This window comes from Dendrobates tinctorius, unplaced genomic scaffold (assembly GCF_039654945.1).
Source record: "Dendrobates tinctorius isolate UK_male_01 unplaced genomic scaffold, ASM3965494v1 ptg000297l, whole genome shotgun sequence".
Taxonomy (NCBI): Eukaryota; Metazoa; Chordata; class Amphibia; order Anura; family Dendrobatidae; genus Dendrobates; species Dendrobates tinctorius.
The window spans coordinates 877808-896176 of NW_027361964.1; the positions used below are offsets into that span (position 1 = coordinate 877808).

General features: G+C 46.2%; 1 protein-coding gene across 1 annotated transcript in view; it reads left to right on the plus strand.

The window, feature by feature from the left end:
• The first annotated feature begins 435 nt into the window (after positions 1-435).
• LOC141073163 (uncharacterized) overlaps positions 436-18369 on the plus strand; it is a 35541-nt gene continuing 17607 nt past the window's right edge. Inside the window, exon 1 of the mRNA XM_073560549.1 lies at positions 436-771. Within this exon, the coding sequence (XP_073416650.1) occupies positions 462-771 (310 nt within the window). The 5' untranslated portion in view covers positions 436-461. The remainder of the gene's footprint in view (positions 772-18369) is intronic.

The window sequence follows — 18369 nt, forward strand, 5'->3', positions numbered from 1 at the left end:
TCACCTCATAAAGTGAGGATTATGGAACAGAAGTACTGGTCATTTCAAGGGTTTGTCACTTAATATTCTGAAGGTGGAGAGAAGACACACGTCTATGGAGTACAACATGGAGTACAGCTTGTAGTGACATCCTTAGAAGTATCATGAGAATATTAGTTATATCTACAATACTTACAATACTGGGTATAAATGTCAATATTTGTCAGTCTTTTCCTTTTTTCCTCTCTTCTTTCCTCAATAACATATTTGATCAATATGGATATTAATAAGATTAGTTTTGCAGAAGGTGATCTGTAACCTCTGAGCCTTCCAGGTATGAGGAAGTGAAGGGACAATCATGGCTGTAACGATAGTTCATGCTGATCAAGAAAGAAGATAAAAGTGTCTTGAAATATAATATCAGACAGACTTTGGCTCCTTTCAGTCCTTCACTAAGAAAAAAAGCGATCTGAGGAGAAGACATGGACAGCGATGAGATGAGATGTTTTATCAAAGACTTCAGCTTTGATCAATGTAAGAAAGGAAACCAAGGCTTCCACCACATCCTCATCCAACTGTTTGGTTTTATAGGTCAAGGGAAGTCATCGTTCATTAACACCTGCATCTACGTCTGGGAAGATTGTGAGTTCCAGAACTGTGCAAAGGCCAGCGCTAACATAGTGACAAGAGAGAGGACCCCATATAAGCTGACAGAGAACATCACCCTGGTGGATAACAGAGGCTGCATGACAATGGATGACAGAGAATATGGAGTCATCTTCGCTCAGCTCGGTGAGTAGTGAGGGGTCCGTAATATCAGGGTCCGGGAGTCTGAAGAGATTTTTCCTAAATGTTTTCCAATTAGAAAACATCAGGGAGATGGTTACAGCTAGAATTAGGGTTCTGTTTCTTTACATGAGAAGACGTCCGGCTCACCCTTCTTCAGTGATCTGCTTTCTGTAACGAGATCTCACACAAAAACCATCACTGCTCGAGGCAGCACAAGCACAGTAATGTCCTGATGACAGTAGTACTGAATAGTGTTGAGCGATACCTTCCGATATCGGGAAATATCGGATCAGATTGGATTGGACCGATACCCCAAAAATATTGGGTATCGCCGATTCCGATACCAGAAACCCATGCAAGTCAATGGGGCACAAATATCGGAATGAAAATAAACCCTTTCTTTCCTTGCACATCCAGTTCGGGAGGGGGGAAGAGTGCGGGAAGTGCGTGGGCGGAGACTGTGCGTGTGTGTGTGCGGGCGGGGTCTTTACGGGCCTGCCGGGGGGTCTGTGCCGGCTGCCGGGAGTCTGTACGGGCCTGCTGGGGGTTGTGTGTGTGTGTGTGTGCAGGCATCGTCCGATGGGACTACAAGTCCCATCGGGCGATGCCTGCTACCATGACAATGATTGACTCATTAGCCAATGATGGGACAGTAGCAGTCCCATCATCCGGCTAATGTGTTGAATGTAAAGAGTGTCAGCAAGTGGTAGTTCGACTGGCAGGATGACGTTGAAAGACCATAGTTCCTGTGAGATGCTGACTGAGTCAGACAGACCAGACAGCCGGCTCTACTAAGACTTATGACCGCACCAACCGAGAGAGATGGTCAGTGAGAGAAAGATCAGGTGATGAAGCGTACTGCAGACAGATGGAGACTAGAGAGTGTCTGATGACGCAGACAAACCGTGACTGGGGGGTCAAAGACAATGACCGGTATTATGACCGCTGGGAGCGGGGGAGGCCTAACGTAGAGATGAGTCCGTATGACAAATGGAGACGGTTCTCTCGACCTGGTGGGCAAGGTGTAGTGAGTGCCCAGTCTCGAGAGCCGGGGGTTATGCTGTGTGTTCAACCCCACAGGTTTGAACATAGGGGGGAGGTATGTGGTGCAGTGACCGCTGAGTCCGCTAGGGGGCGCTGTGTGGGTGTCCCAGGACAGCCGTATAAGCATTTCCATTGCCCTACCTCACAATATGTTGTATGAATGTAGTATGTATGTATGTTGTATGTATGTAGTATGTATGTTTTTTTTTTTTTTTTTTTTAACTTTCAGCACATTAGCCGGATGATGGGACTACTACTGTCCCATCATTGCCTAATGTGTCAATCACTGTCAGTGTAGCAGGCATCGCCCGATGGGACTTGTAGTCCCATCGGACGATGCCTGTACACACACACAACCCCCGGCAGGCCCGCACAGACCCCTGGCAGGCCCGCACAGACCCCCGGCAAGCCCGCACAGACCCCCGGCAGGCCCATACAGACCCCCGAGAGGCCCGCACAGACAGGGCATCATGATGACATCATTTCAGCAGCCAATCACTGCCATGCCATTAGTTAACATGGCTAACACAACTGGCTCATTGCATTATGGGAACTTCCGATTCCGGTATTCGATATTGTAAAAATATCGGAACTCAGTATCGGAACTCCGATACAGTGAATATCGGCCAATACCCGATATTTGCAGTATCGGAATGCTCAACACTAGTACTGAACTCTCCACCTGCACCATGTCCCACCTCGCTGTAATGTCCTGATGACGCTAGTGCCGAACTCTTCACCTGCACCTTGTCCCACCTCGCTGTAACGTCCTCATGACACTAGTGCCGAACTCTCTATCTGCATCTTGTCCCACCTCCTGATGACATTAATGTGGCGCCCCTGAGGATTCAGTTGCCACAGAGGTACTGCACCTCCTCCTGAGGTGTGGTACCCCACCATTCAGGTAGATTGGAGGCTCCTGACCACGCTCCAACACCTGCATCCCACACAAAACAGTAGTTCAGCAAAGCCACATTGTGGCTCCCTGCTTGGAGTGTAGCAGAGCAGAAAAGGCACATAAGTTGGCAGAGTGTTGGAAGGGAGCATTCCATCTTGCCTGGAGGTTGACTGAGTCCCTGACCCGGAGGACACGGCACAGAAGCGGGCACTACAGACCGTGAGTAAAGCTTTGGAACTACATGCCCTGGTGTCCTCTATTCCTTCCGGCGTCCGCCTGCCTGGCACTGCTACATCCCCTGCGCCGGACACTACACCATCTGACTGTCACCTCACCTACTCTGCCCTGGGACAACAGCCCTGCCTGTGGAGGGCTAAAACATCACTGCTGCACCACACCATCTATCCCAGAGGATCTGCATGCAGCATCGGCCTAACACCTCACTTGCAGAGCACCACAGGTGGCGTCACGAACTATTCCATTAACTACATTCCACCATTTCAATTCCCCATTACTTGGGCGCCCAGGGCCATGGACCGGGTCACCGCAACTGTGACACATCCCGCTGACACGGGCCCGGTACCGAGTACCCCAAAGCCCTGGGAGGGCGACCCACTAGTGCCGAACTCTCCAACTGCACCTTGTCCCACCTCACTGTAATGTCCTGATGACGCTAGTGCCAAACTCTCCATCTGCACCTTGTCTCCCTTGCTGTAACGTCCTAATAACTTAAGTATTGAACTCTCCACCTGCACCATGTCCCACCTCGCTGTAATGTCCTGATGACGCTAGTGCCGAACTCTCCAACTGCACCTTGTCCCACCTCGCTGTAATGTCCTGATGACACTAGTGCCGAACTCTTCACCTGCACCTTGTCCCACCTCGCTGTAATGTTCTGATGATGCTAGTGCCGAACTCTTCACCTGCACCTTGTCCCACCTCGCTGTAATGTCCTGATGACACTAGTGCCGAACTCTTCACCTGCACCTTGTCCCACCTCGCTGTAATGTTCTGATGATGCTAGTGCCGAACTCTCCACCTGCACCTTGTCCCACCTCGCTGTAATGTCCTGATGACACTAGTACTGAACTCTCCACCTGCACCTTGTCCCACCTCGCTGTAATGTCCTGATGACGCTAGTGCCGAACTCTCCACCTGCACCTTGTCCCACCTTGCTGTAATGTCCTGATGATGCTAGAGCTGGACTCTCCATCTGGATCTTGTCCCACCTCGCTATAATGTCCTGATAACGCTAGTGCCAAACTCTCCATCTTCACCTTGTCCCACCTCGCTGTAATGTCCTGATGACGCTAGTGCCAAACTCTCCATCTGCATCTTGTCCCACCTCGCTGTAATGTCCTGATGACGCTAGTGCCGAACTCTCCACCTGCACCTTGTCCCACCTCGCTTTAATGTCCTGATGACATTAGTACTGAACTCTCCATCTGCACCTTGTCTCCCTTGCTGTAATGTCCTAATGACTTAAGTATTGAACTCTCCACCTGCACCTTGTCCCACCTTGCTGTAATGTCCTGATGATGCTAGAGCTGGACTCTCCATCTGCATCTTGTCCCACCTCGCTATAATGTCCTGCTAACGCTAGTGCCAAACTCTCCATCTCCATCTTGTCCCACCTCGCTGTAATGTCCTGATGACGCTAGTGCCAAACTCTCCATCTGCATCTTGTCCCACCTCGCTGTAATGTCCTGATGACGCTAGTGCCAAACTCTCCATCTGCATCTTGTCCCACCTCGCTGTAATGTCCTGATGACATTAGTACTGAACTCTCCACCTGCACCTTGTCCCACCTCGCTGTAAAGTCCTGATGACATTAGTACTGAACTCTCCATCTGCACCTTGTCCCACCTCGCTGTAATGTCCTGATGATATTAGTGCCGAACTCTCCATCTGCACCTTGTCCCACCTCGCTGTAATGTCCTGATGACGCTAGTGCCGGACTCTCCATCTGCACTTTGCCCCACCTCACTGAAAAGTCCTGATGACATTAATACTGAACTCTTCATCTGCACCTTGTCCCACCTCGCTGTAATGTCCTGATGACGCTAGTGCCGGACTCTCCATCTGCACTTTGCCCCACCTCACTGAAAAGTCCTGATGACATTAATACTGAACTCTCCACCTGCACCTTGTCCCACCTCGCTGTAATGTCCTGATGATATTAGTGCTGAACTCTCCATCTTCACCTTGTCCCACCTCGCTGTAATGTCCTGATAACGCTAGTGCCAAACTCTCCATCTTCACCTTGTCCCACCTCGCTGTAATGTCCTGATGACGCTAGTGCCAAACTCTCCATCTGCATCTTGTCCCACCTCGCTGTAATGTCCTGATGACGCTAGTGCCGAACTCTCCACCTGCACCTTGTCCCACCTCGCTTTAATGTCCTGATGACATTAGTACTGAACTCTCCATCTGCACCTTGTCTCCCTTGCTGTAATGTCCTAATGACTTAAGTATTGAACTCTCCACCTGCACCTTGTCCCACCTTGCTGTAATGTCCTGATGATGCTAGAGCTGGACTCTCCATCTGCATCTTTTCCCACCTCGCTATAATGTCCTGCTAACGCTAGTGCCAAACTCTCCATCTCCATCTTGTCCCACCTCGCTGTAATGTCCTGATGACGCTAGTGCCAAACTCTCCATCTGCATCTTGTCCCACCTCGCTGTAATGTCCTGATGACGCTAGTGCCAAACTCTCCATCTGCATCTTGTCCCACCTCGCTGTAATGTCCTGATGACATTAGTACTGAACTCTCCACCTGCACCTTGTCCCACCTCGCTGTAAAGTCCTGATGACATTAGTACTGAACTCTCCATCTGCACCTTGTCCCACCTCGCTGTAATGTCCTGATGATATTAGTGCCGAACTCTCCATCTGCACCTTGTCCCACCTCGCTGTAATGTCCTGATGACGCTAGTGCCGGACTCTCCATCTGCACTTTGCCCCACCTCACTGAAAAGTCCTGATGACATTAATACTGAACTCTTCATCTGCACCTTGTCCCACCTCGCTGTAATGTCCTGATGACGCTAGTGCCGGACTCTCCATCTGCACTTTGCCCCACCTCACTGAAAAGTCCTGATGACATTAATACTGAACTCTCCACCTGCACCTTGTCCCACCTCGCTGTAATGTCCTGATGATATTAGTGCTGAACTCTCCATCTTCACCTTGTCCCACCTCGCTGTAATGTCCTGATAACGCTAGTGCCGAACTCTCCATCTGCACCTTGCCCCACCTCGCTGTAATGTCCTGATGGCTAGTACTGAACTCTCCACCTGCACTTTGTCCCACCTCTCTGTAATGTCCTGATGATATTAGAGCTGAACTCTCCACCTGCACCTTGTCCCACCTCGCTGTAATGTCCTGATGACGCTAGTGCCAAACTCTCAATCTGCACCTTGTCCCACCTCGCTGTAATGTCCTGATGACGCTAGTGCCGAACTCTTTCATCTGCACCTTGTCCCAGCTCGCTGTAATGTCCTGATGACATTAGTCCTGAACTCTCCACCTGCACCTTGTCCCACCTCGCTGTAATGTCCTGATGATATTAATGCTGAACTCTCCATCTGCACCTTGTCCCACCTCGCTGTAATGTCCTGATGACATTAGTACCGAACTCTCCACCTGCACCTTGTCCCACCTCGCTGTAAAGTCCTGATGACATTAGTACTGAACTCTCCACCTGCACCTTGTCCCACCTCGCTGTAATGTCCTGATGACGCTAGTGCCGAACTCTTCCATCTGCGCCTTGTCCCACCTCGCTGTAATGTCCTGATGACATTAGTCCTGAACTCTCCACCTGCACCTTGTCCCACCTCGCTGTAGTGTCCTGATGACATTAGTACTGAACTCTCACCTGCACCTTGTCCCACCTCGCTGTAATGTCCTGATGACATTAGTACTGAACTCTCCATCTGCACCTTGTCCCACCTCGCTGTAATGTCCTGATGACATTAGTACTGAACTCTCCATCTGCACCTTGTCCCACCTCGCTGTAATGTCCTGATGACATTAGTACTGAACTCTCCACCTGCACCTTGTCCCACCTCGCTGTAATGTTCTGATGATATTAGTGCTGAACTCTCCATCTGCACCTTGTCCCACCTCGCTGTAATGTCCTGATGACATTAGTACTGAACTCTCCATCTGCACCTTGTCCCACCTCGCTGTAATGTCCTGATGACATTAGTACTGAACTCTCCACCTGCACCATGTCCCACCTCGCTGTAATGTTCTGATGATATTAGTGCTGAACTCTCCATCTGCACCTTGTTCCACCTCGCTGTAGTGTCCTGATGACGCTAGTGCTGAACTCTCTATCTGCACCTTGTCCCACCTCGCTGTAAAGTCCTGATGATATTAGTGCCGAACTCTCCATCTGCACCTTGTCCCACCTCGCTGTAATGTCCTGATGACATTAGTACTGAACTCTCTATCTGCACCTTGTCCCACCTCGCTGTAAAGTCCTGGTGATATTAGTGCCGAACTCTCCATCTGCACCTTGTCCCGCCTTGCTGCACTTTATCTTTTTTTCACAATTATTTGTTTTTTCATCTAGAGATTGTATATATAATGTTCAATTGTTTTGTAAACTGATTCTAAACAATTCATGTGTTCCTCTCTTGTGTGTCCGGGTTTTGATACTCACCAGTGGGGGTCATTTCCTCGAATCACATCTTCCTTTATTAGTTGTTTTATAGACTTATAATTTTATATAAAGTGACAACCTTTCCCACCGCACTTTATAGCCTGAGGATTTTGAATTGTGTTGCTATTTGTTAAGCAATTATTGCTGTTCTTCTACATCTGTTCATCCTTGTCTTGATCCTGACAGCGACACCACAATCTTTTTTGTCCTCATTTTTTGCCAGAATAAATACTTTACTGACTTTGTTCTATTCTTCAGAACTGAAAGTCCTCAGTGGTTGATACCTTTAATGGCTACCTGAAAAGATGGTGACAAATTGCAAGCCTTCGAGACTACTCAGGTTGCTTCATCAGGCTAGACTAATACAACATCTGAAGAATCACATATTTATACACAACAGGACATAAAAAATGCAATAGATAAGACAAGTGACGTGAAGCAGAATTATCAATATGGGAGAGAGATAGACATAAATATTGGACCAGTTCATATATAAGGCGTGAAAGTTTTATTGTCCTCTGATTGGGGTCTGGTAATGTGTTGTGATGCCCCCACAAGGTCTTAGGAGCAAATTCCTTAATTGACGTAAAAAGACATAAATCCATGTGACACATTCATTCCTGCATTGAGAATGTCAAAGGTCATCATTAATTTGTACTCACAGACTCTTCTCTCTCTTTGAGATGTGAAGTTACCTTTCAATACCAGTAATTTCATATCCATGGTGTTGTGGTCCATCATACAAAAATGTTTTGCCACAGGTAGATCCATTCTTTTTTCTCTTATTGTGTGGCGATGAGAATTCATCCTTGTTCTAAGCTTTTGCCCTGTCTCCCCCACTTACAGACCCCCAAAACATTTTTGTATGCCTGATCACAGCACCATGGACATGAAATTACTGGTATTGAAAGGTAACTTCACATCTCAGAGAGAGAGAAGAGTCTGTGAGTACAAATTCATGATGACCTTTGACACTCTCAATACAGGAATGAATGTGTCACATGGATTTATGTCTTTTTACATCAATTAAGGAATTTGCTCCTAAGACCTTGTTTGTTACCATCTTTTCAGTTAGCCATTAAAAGGTATCAACCACTGAGGACTCTCAATTCTGAATATTTTTCTATCTACTGGCTAACACGGTACAAAGATATACATTTGTTCTAGTCTGGGATTCACTGTCGGACATAGTCAAAAAGGGTCCATGTACAAGAACAGTATATGGGCTCTTTTCAGTCCAATAGCTCCTCATAAGGTTGCAGAGGACCTGACAATGAGGAGAGCCTGTAGAAGCCATCACTACTTTCAACTGGAGGTGTGACCTTTATAGAGACGAATCCTGACTGGAAGAAGTCATAGCGGTCTGCGCCAGATGAAGAAAAATGACAATCAATGACTTCACCAGGCGGTCATTGTATGATGGTAACATTAGTATTGTGGTTTGTATAAACACCTTAAAGACCGCTGATAAGTTTTTAAATGGTGCTGAGGAATAAGGGAATAGAACCCAGCAATTCCCACGAGTGTCACCTGTACATAACAGTTTACTGTCATGGTCCAGTCCGGAGTTTATTTTCTGCTGTCTTCACTCCGGACTGGTCATGTGGGAGTTAATCTCCTCAGCCTCGTTCTGGAGCTAGCTGGGCTATTTCAGTCTCTCACAGCCTGCTGACCAGTGTTAGTGATAGCTCAAGCTTCCAGTTTAGAGCCTCTGACCCTTGCACCCTGGTGTTCCTCCTGCCTTTGACTAATATTCACGTGTATGACCCGGACTGATTTCTGACCCCGTCTCTTGGTATTCGTCTCTGCTGTTACGTTCCCTCTCTGGCATCTGACTCCCCGGCTTGTACCCCGACCACATATTTCGTCTCATGTTTTGGACCCCGTGCTCATGTTTTGGCTTTCTGACCCTCGGCTTTGGTATTTTGACTACGTGTATTGCTGCTCCTTCTGGTACGTCTGCTCCTGCTAGTTTCTGACTCGGTCCGTCTGACTATTCTCTCTCGTTACCTGTGGCACCTGTGCTGTTGCTCAGGGTTGCTGCTCTTAGTGTATAACCTCTCTTCCCTCACCAGCTCCCCCTGGTGGAGGTTTCACTACATTATCACTAACCAATACATTTAAATGGGATTTTGCACTTTTTTTTCTTTGGCCATGGATCTGCTGCATAACTTGGCAGATCAAGTGTCCAGTTTGACGCAGATGGCGCAGGACTTTTCTGTGAATCATCAGTCCCTTGTCATGTCTCAGACCCACTTACAGAAAGAACTGACTGAGACTATTAAGACCATGCAGGGAAACACCTCTCATATTGTTTGTCCACCAGGTGACTCTGTAGATGTTATTTTGCACTCTCCTGAACCCTCAGTTAAACTTCCTGACACATTTTCTGGCGAAAAAGATAAATTTCATATATTCAAGGAGAGTTGTAAATTATGGTTTTCTCTTAGACCCCGATCGTCTGGGGATGAGACTCAGCGGGTGGGGATTGTTATCTCCTTACTTAGGGAGGGTCCCCAATCCTGGGCTTTTTCATTGCCCCCTACTGCCCCTGAACAGATGTCGGTAGATAGGTTCTTTGAGGCCCTAGGACTTATCTATGATGAACCGGACCATGTTAGGGTTTCAGAGGACACTATTTTGGGTCTGGGGCAAGGGAAGCACTCAGCCGAATGGTACAGCTCCGAATTCCGTCGATGGTCCACTGAGGTGTCCTGGGACGACTCCGCACTGAGATGTCTGTTCAGGAAGGGACTGTTGGATTGCTTGAAGGACGCTCTGGCTCTCCATCCACCTCCCAGCTCATTGGAGGAGGCAATGAGTCAGGCTATCCGTATGGATCGGAGACTGCGGGAGAGAGGTGTTACTCAGCGAGGGTTTCCGTTTTTCCCTGCTAACCCTGATGTTTTGCTTCCATCTGAACCTATGGAGGTGGGAGCCACCAACCCCCAAGAGAAAGAGAGGAAACGACGATGTGATGGAAAATTGTGTTTTTACTGCGGAGATCCCGGACATTGGAAAAAAGACTGCCCCTCCTGTCCTCCGACTAACAAGCGGCTGAGTCTGGGTGATAATCGTGGAGGTCACCCAGACTCTCAGGTACCTATTTATTCTTTTTCAAAGATACTGCTAAAGGTGGAACTTGGTGTCGAGAACGGCTTTTTCCATACTTCGGCTTTTGTAGACTGTGGGTCATCCCTGAACCTGATTGACTCTAAGCTGGTTGCTCGCTGTAGATTAGGGACAGTTAGGTTGGGGACTCCCTTAAAAATTGTGGCTATTGACTCTACACCTCTCTCACTAAGGATGGTCTCCATTTCATTTCTAAAGAATTCACCCTCAGGGTGGGGGCCCTACACCAGGAGCGCATGTCATGCTTTGTTTTGGATAACCTTCCTGCTGGCCTGGTGTTAGGGTTTCCCTGGTTGCAACGGCATAACCCAGTTATTGACTGGGGGTCCTGGGATATTGTTAAATGGGGACCTGGTTGTTCTGAAAATTGTCTTGCTACTGTGTCTGTCATCCGTCAGTCTGGAGGGTATTCTGGAGTACCAGAATGATTTTGAGGATGTGTTCTCCGAAAAGGAGGCTGAGGTTCTACCACCACACCGCCCATTCGATTGTGCCGTGGATCTTGTTCCCGGTGCCAAATTGAGCGGGCTGCTATGAAGGAGTATATCTCTGAGAGCCTCCGTAAAGGGCATATACGGCCATCTGTCTCTCCCGTGGCAGCGGGGTTCTTTTTTGTGAAAAAAAAGGATGGTGGTTTACGCCCATGCCTCGATTTTCGAGAACTGAATAAAATAACCATAAGAAACGCTTACCCTCTCCCACTAATACCTGATTTGTACAATCAATTGTCGGGGGCCAGGTGGTTCTCTAAGTTGACCTCAGGGGAGCATACAATCTCATCCGTATGCGTGAGGGGAATGAATGGAAAACTGCGTTTCTCACCTCTGAGGGTCTGTTTGAAAATTTGGTTATGCCCTTCGGTTTGACTACCGCACCAGCGGTATTCCAGAATTTCATTAACCATGTTTTTTCTGATTTTATTGGACGCTTTGTAGTTGTTTATCTTGACGATATACTCATATATTCTTCTGATAGACAAAGTCATATGGGTCATCTTCATGCGGTTCTCCAGAGGCTCAGGGAGAACTCACTCTTTGCCAAATTGGAGAAATGTTCATTTTTTTCTCAAGAATTGTCCTTTCTAGGGGTCATCCTGTCCGCTGAGGGGTTTCGTATGGACCCTAGTAAGGTACAGGCCATTGTGGATTGGGTGCAACCCAGAGATCTCAAGGGTCTTCAGCGATTTCTGGGTTTCGCCAATTATTATAGAAAATTCATCAAGGGGTTCTCTCAAGTGGTCAAACCCCTCACTGATCTCACCCAAAAGGGGGGCGGATCCCAAAAACTGGTCAGCTCCAGCTGTGGCGGCGTTTTCTTTGTTAAAAGAACGTCTCATGACTGCTCCGCTACTGGTGCAACCTGACTTGTCTAAACCATTCATCATAGAAGTGGCTGCCTCTGAGGTGGGGGCTGTGTTGTCCCAGGGGCCCACCACATTAACTAACTTAAGACCCCGTGCCTTCTTTTCTAAAAAATTTTCCTCTGCTGAAAGGAATTATGATGTGGGTAATCGAGAGTTGTTGGCCATTAAATTGGCTTTTGAAGAATGGAGGCATTTTTTGGAGGGGGCTGTCCATCGTATCACTGTCATTACTACAGATCACAAGAACCTGTCTTACATCGAATCCGCCAAACGTTTGACTCCAAGACAGGCAAGGTGGTCACTTTTTTTTTCCCGATTTCAGTTTTCCATTACTTTCAGACCAGGTTCCAAGAATGTGAAGGCGGATGCCTTGTCTCGCAGCCTAGATCCGGTATCGCCTCCTTCCTCCATTCTTCAGCGTGGGGTGGTGGTGGCTGTGGTGTCCCCGAGATTGGATCAGGAGATTCGTGAGGCCCAATCTCTTGCTCCTCCGTCCATACCTGAAAATAAGCTCTTTGTGCCTGTCCAGTATCGGTTAAGGGTGCTTCAGGAGTTCCACGACTCGGCTCTGAGTGGGCATCCTGGAATCTCGGCCACTCGTAAAGCCATCACTAGGCCATCACTAGGCTGTTCTGCGGTGACAAGATCCTGCGGTGTCTTGTCACATCCAGACAGGATGATTGGTGCTCTGTGATACCGATGGCGGAATTCGCTTTTAATAATCGTGTCAATCAGTCTACTGGTACTTCTCCTTTCTTCTGCAACTATGGGTTTCACCCTCATTTTGGTGAATTCTCCAGACTGGATTTGGAGTGTCCAGTGGCTGATTCGGCCTTTTTGCGGTTGGAGGAGGCTTGGAGGGAGGTTCAGAGAAACATTGGGGAGGCTCAGGGCAAATATAAATTTTTTGCGGATAAACGACGCTCGATGGGGCCGACTTATCAGGTGGGGGATAAGGTATGGTTATCCACCAAAAACATAAGGCTGAGAATTCCCTCTGCTAAGTTGGGTCCCAAGTTTATTGGTCCGTATGAGATTTTAGAGGTGATTAATCCTGTGGCCTTTCGCCTGCGTTTGCCTCCGTCATTACGGATTCCTAATGTGTTCCATAAAGCGCTTCTGAAGCCGTCGGTGCCTTCCTCTGATGAGTCTCCCTCGCACCCGCTGCCTGTTATGGTAGATGGTCAGACCGAGTACGAGATGGAACAGGTGGTGGATTCTCGTATGCTCCGTCGTTCACTTCAGTACTTGGTCCATTGGAAAGGATACGGTCCTGAGGATCGGTCATGGGTGCCGGCGTGTTCGGTCCATGCGGATCGGTTGGTCGGGGCCTTTCACGCTCGTCATCCAGGGAAGTCTGGGGGTCCAGTGGCCCCCATTGAGAGGGGGGTACTGTCATGGTCCAGTCCGGAGTTTATTTTCTGCTGTCTTCACTCCGGACTGGTCATGCGGGAGTTAATCTCAGCCTCGTTCTGGAGCTAGCTGGGCTATTTCAGTCTCTCACAGCCTGCTGACCAGTGTTAGTGATAGCTCAAGCTTCCAGTTTAGAGCCGCTGACCCTTGTACCTTGGTGTTCCTCCTGCCTTTGACTGATATTCACGTGTATGACCTGGACTGATTTCTGACCCCGTCTCTTGGTATTCGTCTCTGCTGTTACTTCCCGCTCTGGCATCTGACTCCCCGGCTTGTACCCCAACCATGTATTTCGTCTCACGTTTTGGACCCCGTGCTCATGTTCTGACTTTCTGACTCTCGGCTTGGTATTTTGACTACGTGTATTGCTGCTCCTTCTGGTACGTCTGCTCCTGCTAGTTTCTGACTCGGTTCGTCTGACTATTCTCTCTCGTTACCTGAGGCACCTGTGCTGTTGCTCAGGGTTGCTGCTCTTAGTGTGTAACCTCTCTTCCCTCACCAGCTCCCCCTGGTGGAGGTTTAACTACATTTACATCCTGCAGCTCCAGACTCAACCGGTTTTGAGACCGATCGGGGCCAATTATCCCCTTAAATACCGCTGTTAATCACAACACTGGTATTTAAGTTGTTACAAGTGGGTCATAAGACCCCCTTAATAACCATTGGACCCCCGCAATGAAAATCGCGGGTCCCGATGGTTACTATGGTACCCTGAGGTCATGTGATGACCCCAGAGTACGTTGGCCTGTGAGATCCAGCAATAAGCAGCGTATGAGACCAGTGATCAAACAGAAAATTATACATATCCCACAGTGAAAAAGTGTAAAAAAATGAAAATAAGTAAAATAAAATATATAAAAGAGTAAAAAACAAAAAAAAAAGCCTACACAAATCACTACAATCTGTTTCGCCGCTCAAAATGCAGCATTTCTGATAAAACAATAATAAACAAAAAAAAATACACATAATTGGTATTGTGGCGTCTGGAATGACCCGCTCTATTAAACTGGCACGTTATTTATTCCATTTAGCGAGCATCATATAAAAAAAAACAATAAAAAAGAAAAAAAATGTTGCTTTTTCATCATAGTGACTCACAACAAAGTGAATAAAAAGCGATCAAAAAGTCATGTAAAAAAATATGATATAAATGAAAACGCCTAACCGTCCGGCAAAAAACAAGCACTAATATTTCTCATTCGGCAAAAAATAAAAAAGTTGCAGTTCTCAGAATAGGACGATGCAAAAATGCATTCAATTTGCTAAAATATTGCTTTTAGAGTGTAAAAACAGCAAATCATAAAAAGCTGCATAAATCTGGTATCGCAGTAATTGAACAAATTGGTGTTACCACTTTTACCGCACGGCTGGGTGCTGTGGCGCACACCTGTAATCCTAGCTACTATGGGAGGCTTGGGCTGTGGGATCACTTGAGCTTGTCAGTTCTGGTCCGTTCTGTACTATGTGGATCAGGGGTCTTCTGTCCTCAGTATCAATGTGGTGACTGAGCCAGCTGCTGGGAGACACTACGTTCATAGAGAAGGGCATGTCCTTGGTAAAAGAGAAAAAAAGAGGCTTACACTTAAATTTCAGAGCACTATAGAAAAATAAAGCACTTTTACCGCACGGTGAACAGTGCAAAAAATAAAATAAAAACAATAACTGTGTCTGAAAATTTTTAATAAAAAGCAATCAAAAAATATTATGTACCCCAAACTGGTACCAAAAAAATCTGCAACTCGTCCCTCAAAAAATAACCCCTCATACAACTCTGTTCACCAAAAAATAAAAGTTACAGTTCTTAGAATATGGTGAAAAAAAAAACCCCCACTTTTTATAAAAAAAAAAGCATTTTAATTGTGTGATTGCAACAAAACCTAAAAAAAAAACAGATATAAATCTGGTATCGCTGTAGTCTCACCTGCCCCAAGAATAAATCCACCTCATCATGCCATGCAAAAATAAAATTAAGAACTATTCTTGCACTGTTGCCTATTTGTTCATTCTACCTCACAAATATCAGAATAAGGCTCGGCTCACATTTATCCTGCTCTCTCCACTGAGCGCTTACGTTGGGGTTTCCATGTAAATTCCCCAAAATTGTAATTCAGACAAAACCCCAATGGAAACACTCACTTATGTGACAGATGGAGTCACTTTGGACTTGTATGTGTTCTGGCAGTGTCCCATCATTTTAGGTGTCTTTTTAGTGCACAAGTGTTGGTGATGTCAGATCTGTGCACGCCTAAGAAGATGGATACCATCGGAGCAGATGCCAAACGGAGTATGAAGTGTCTCCATCATCCATAAATCGCATTTGAGTGGGATTTACAAGGAAAACCCCAAGGTAAGTGCTCAGTGTAGAACACAAGAAGGTGATCTCAGTCTTATTCTGGTAGCAATAGAAAAATATAATATACCCCAAAATGTTACCAATAAAAACCCTAATTTATCTTGCGCAAAACCAGCCCCCACTCAGGTCTGCCACCTGTCACTGGAGCTATAGCGGGTTCCCATGTTAGTGGTAGAACAACGACTCTGGAAAAGCGACATGACTCCCACCCCCCAAATAAAATCCAGTGAATTATGTGCTCTCAAATCCAAATGTCCCCTTCTGAGACCCCTTCTGAGACCCCCTGTGCCTACACCACAGCAAGTGGCCACATGTTTGTCATTATTGCAATAAAGAGAAGGCGCTTAATTTACGGGTGCATATCGCCAGAAGCACAAGCTGGGCACAATGTGCCGCTACACTGTATGGGGACACAATGTTTGGGTACTAGACTGGCAGATTTGCAATTCTCCAGAATTAAGCATGGCGTGGATGTTACAAAATGGTCATTGCAGCCGTAGATGAATTCATTGAGATGCACAGTTTCCACAGTGGGTTCATTTTTGGGGATTTTCTGCTCTTCTGGCACCTTCGAGCCTCCGCAAATGTCGCTCTGCAAACTATTCTAGCAAAATCTGTGCTCCAGAGACCAAATAGCGCTCCTTCCTCCTCAGCCATGACATGTGGCCTAACAGTAATTTCTGACAACATAAGGGGCTGCACCATGTTCAGGAAAAGTTGTGCAAGAAATTATGGGGTCTAGTTTAACCTGTTAACCCTTGTGTATCTGACAAATTTGCAGCAAATGCAAAAGTTATATTATTACCACTATGATCTCATAGTTCCACGTCTCAATTTCATAAAATTTTGTGAGACACCTATGGGTTAAAAATACTCACTAAACCCTTAGGTGAATTCCTTGAGGGGTCTAGGTTCCAAAATGGGGACACTTGTGGGGGTTCCTGATGTTTTCACATGTCAGGGGCTCTTCAAATGCGGCATGGCATTCACAATCAATCCCAGGCAAATTGAGCTCTTTCCATTCCTAGCCCTGCCATGTGCCCAAGCAGAAGTTTTTGACCACAAATTGGGTATAGTCGTGTTTGAGACAAATTGTGCAAAAATTATGGGGTCTATTTTCTCCTATCATCCATTGTGAAAATTACAAATTTGGGGCTAAAACAACAGTGTGAAAAAAAATTGAAAATTTTCAATATGACTACCTAGTGTTATCAAATTCTTTTTAGTAACTGTTGGTTCAAAATGTTAATTGTACCCTTGGATAAAATCATCGATGACTGTAGTTTCCAAAATGGTGTCACTTGTGGAGGTTTTTCACTTCTTAGGCACATCCAGGGTTCTCCACATGTGACATGACAAAGTCTGCACTTCCTAAATATCACTCCTTCATTCTTAACCCTGCCGTCCACTCAAGCAGTAGTTTTCCTCCACTTATGGGGTATCGGCGTACTCAGGAGAATTGCAAAATAAATATTTTGGTCCATTTTCTTCTGTTACACCTGTGAAAATAAAAAAAATTGGGGGCTAAAATACATTTTTGTGGGTAAATTTTTTTTTTTTAATTTTCACAGCTATATGTTATAAACTTCTGTGAAGCACCTGGGGGTTCAAGGTGCTAATGACACATCTAGATAAGCTCCCTAAAGGTTCTAGTTTCCAAAATGGGGTCACTTGTTGGGGGTTTCAACAGTTTAGGTACATCAGGGGCTCTCCAAACGCGATATAACACCCGCATACCATTCCATCAAAGTCTGCATTCCAAAATGTCTCTACTTCCCTTCCGAGCCCCGACGTGTCCCCATACAGTAGTTTTCTCCCACATATGGAGTATCAGCATACTCAAGACAAATTGGACAACAACTTTTGGGGTCCAATTTCTCCTCTTACCCTTAAGAAAATAAAAAGATTGGTGACTAAAAGATGTTTGTGGAAAAAATATGATTATTTGTACGTTATAAACTTCTGTGAAGCCCTTGGGGGTTCAAAGTTCTCACCACATATCTAGATAAGTTCCTTGGGGGGTCTAGTTTCCAAAATGGGGTCACTTGTGGGGGGTTTCCACTGTTTAGGCACATCAGGGACTCTCCAAACGTGACATGGCGTCCGATCTGAAGTCCAGCCAATTTTACATTGAAAAAGTCAAACGGTGCTCCTTCCCTTCTGAGCTCTGCCAATGCGCCTAAACAGTGGTTCCCCCCCAACATATCAGGTATCAGCCTTCTTAGGACAAATTGCACAATAACTTTTGCAGTCAAATTTCTCCTGTTACCCTTGGTAAAATAAAAAATATTGGACCTGAATAATTTTTTTGTGAAAAAAAGTTAAATGTTCATTTTTTTTAAACATTCAAAAAATTCCTGTGAAGCACCTGAAGGGTTAATAAACTTCTTGAATGTGGTTTTGAGCACCTTGAGGGGTGCAGTTTTTAGAATGGTGTCACTTTTGGGTATTTTCTATCATATAGACCCCTCAAAGTGGCTTCAAATGTGATGTGGTCCTAAAAATAAAATGGTGTTGTAAAAATGAGAAATCGCTGGTCAACTTTTAACCCTTATAACTTCCTAACAAAAAAAAATTTTGGTTCCAAAATTGTGCTGATGTAAAGTAGACATGTGGGAAATGTTATTTATTAAGTTTTTTGTGTGACATATGATGTGCCCCAGAGGCCGTGGGATACTCGGCGCCGGGCCCGTTAACTTCAATGGGAAATGTCACAGTGGCAGGGACC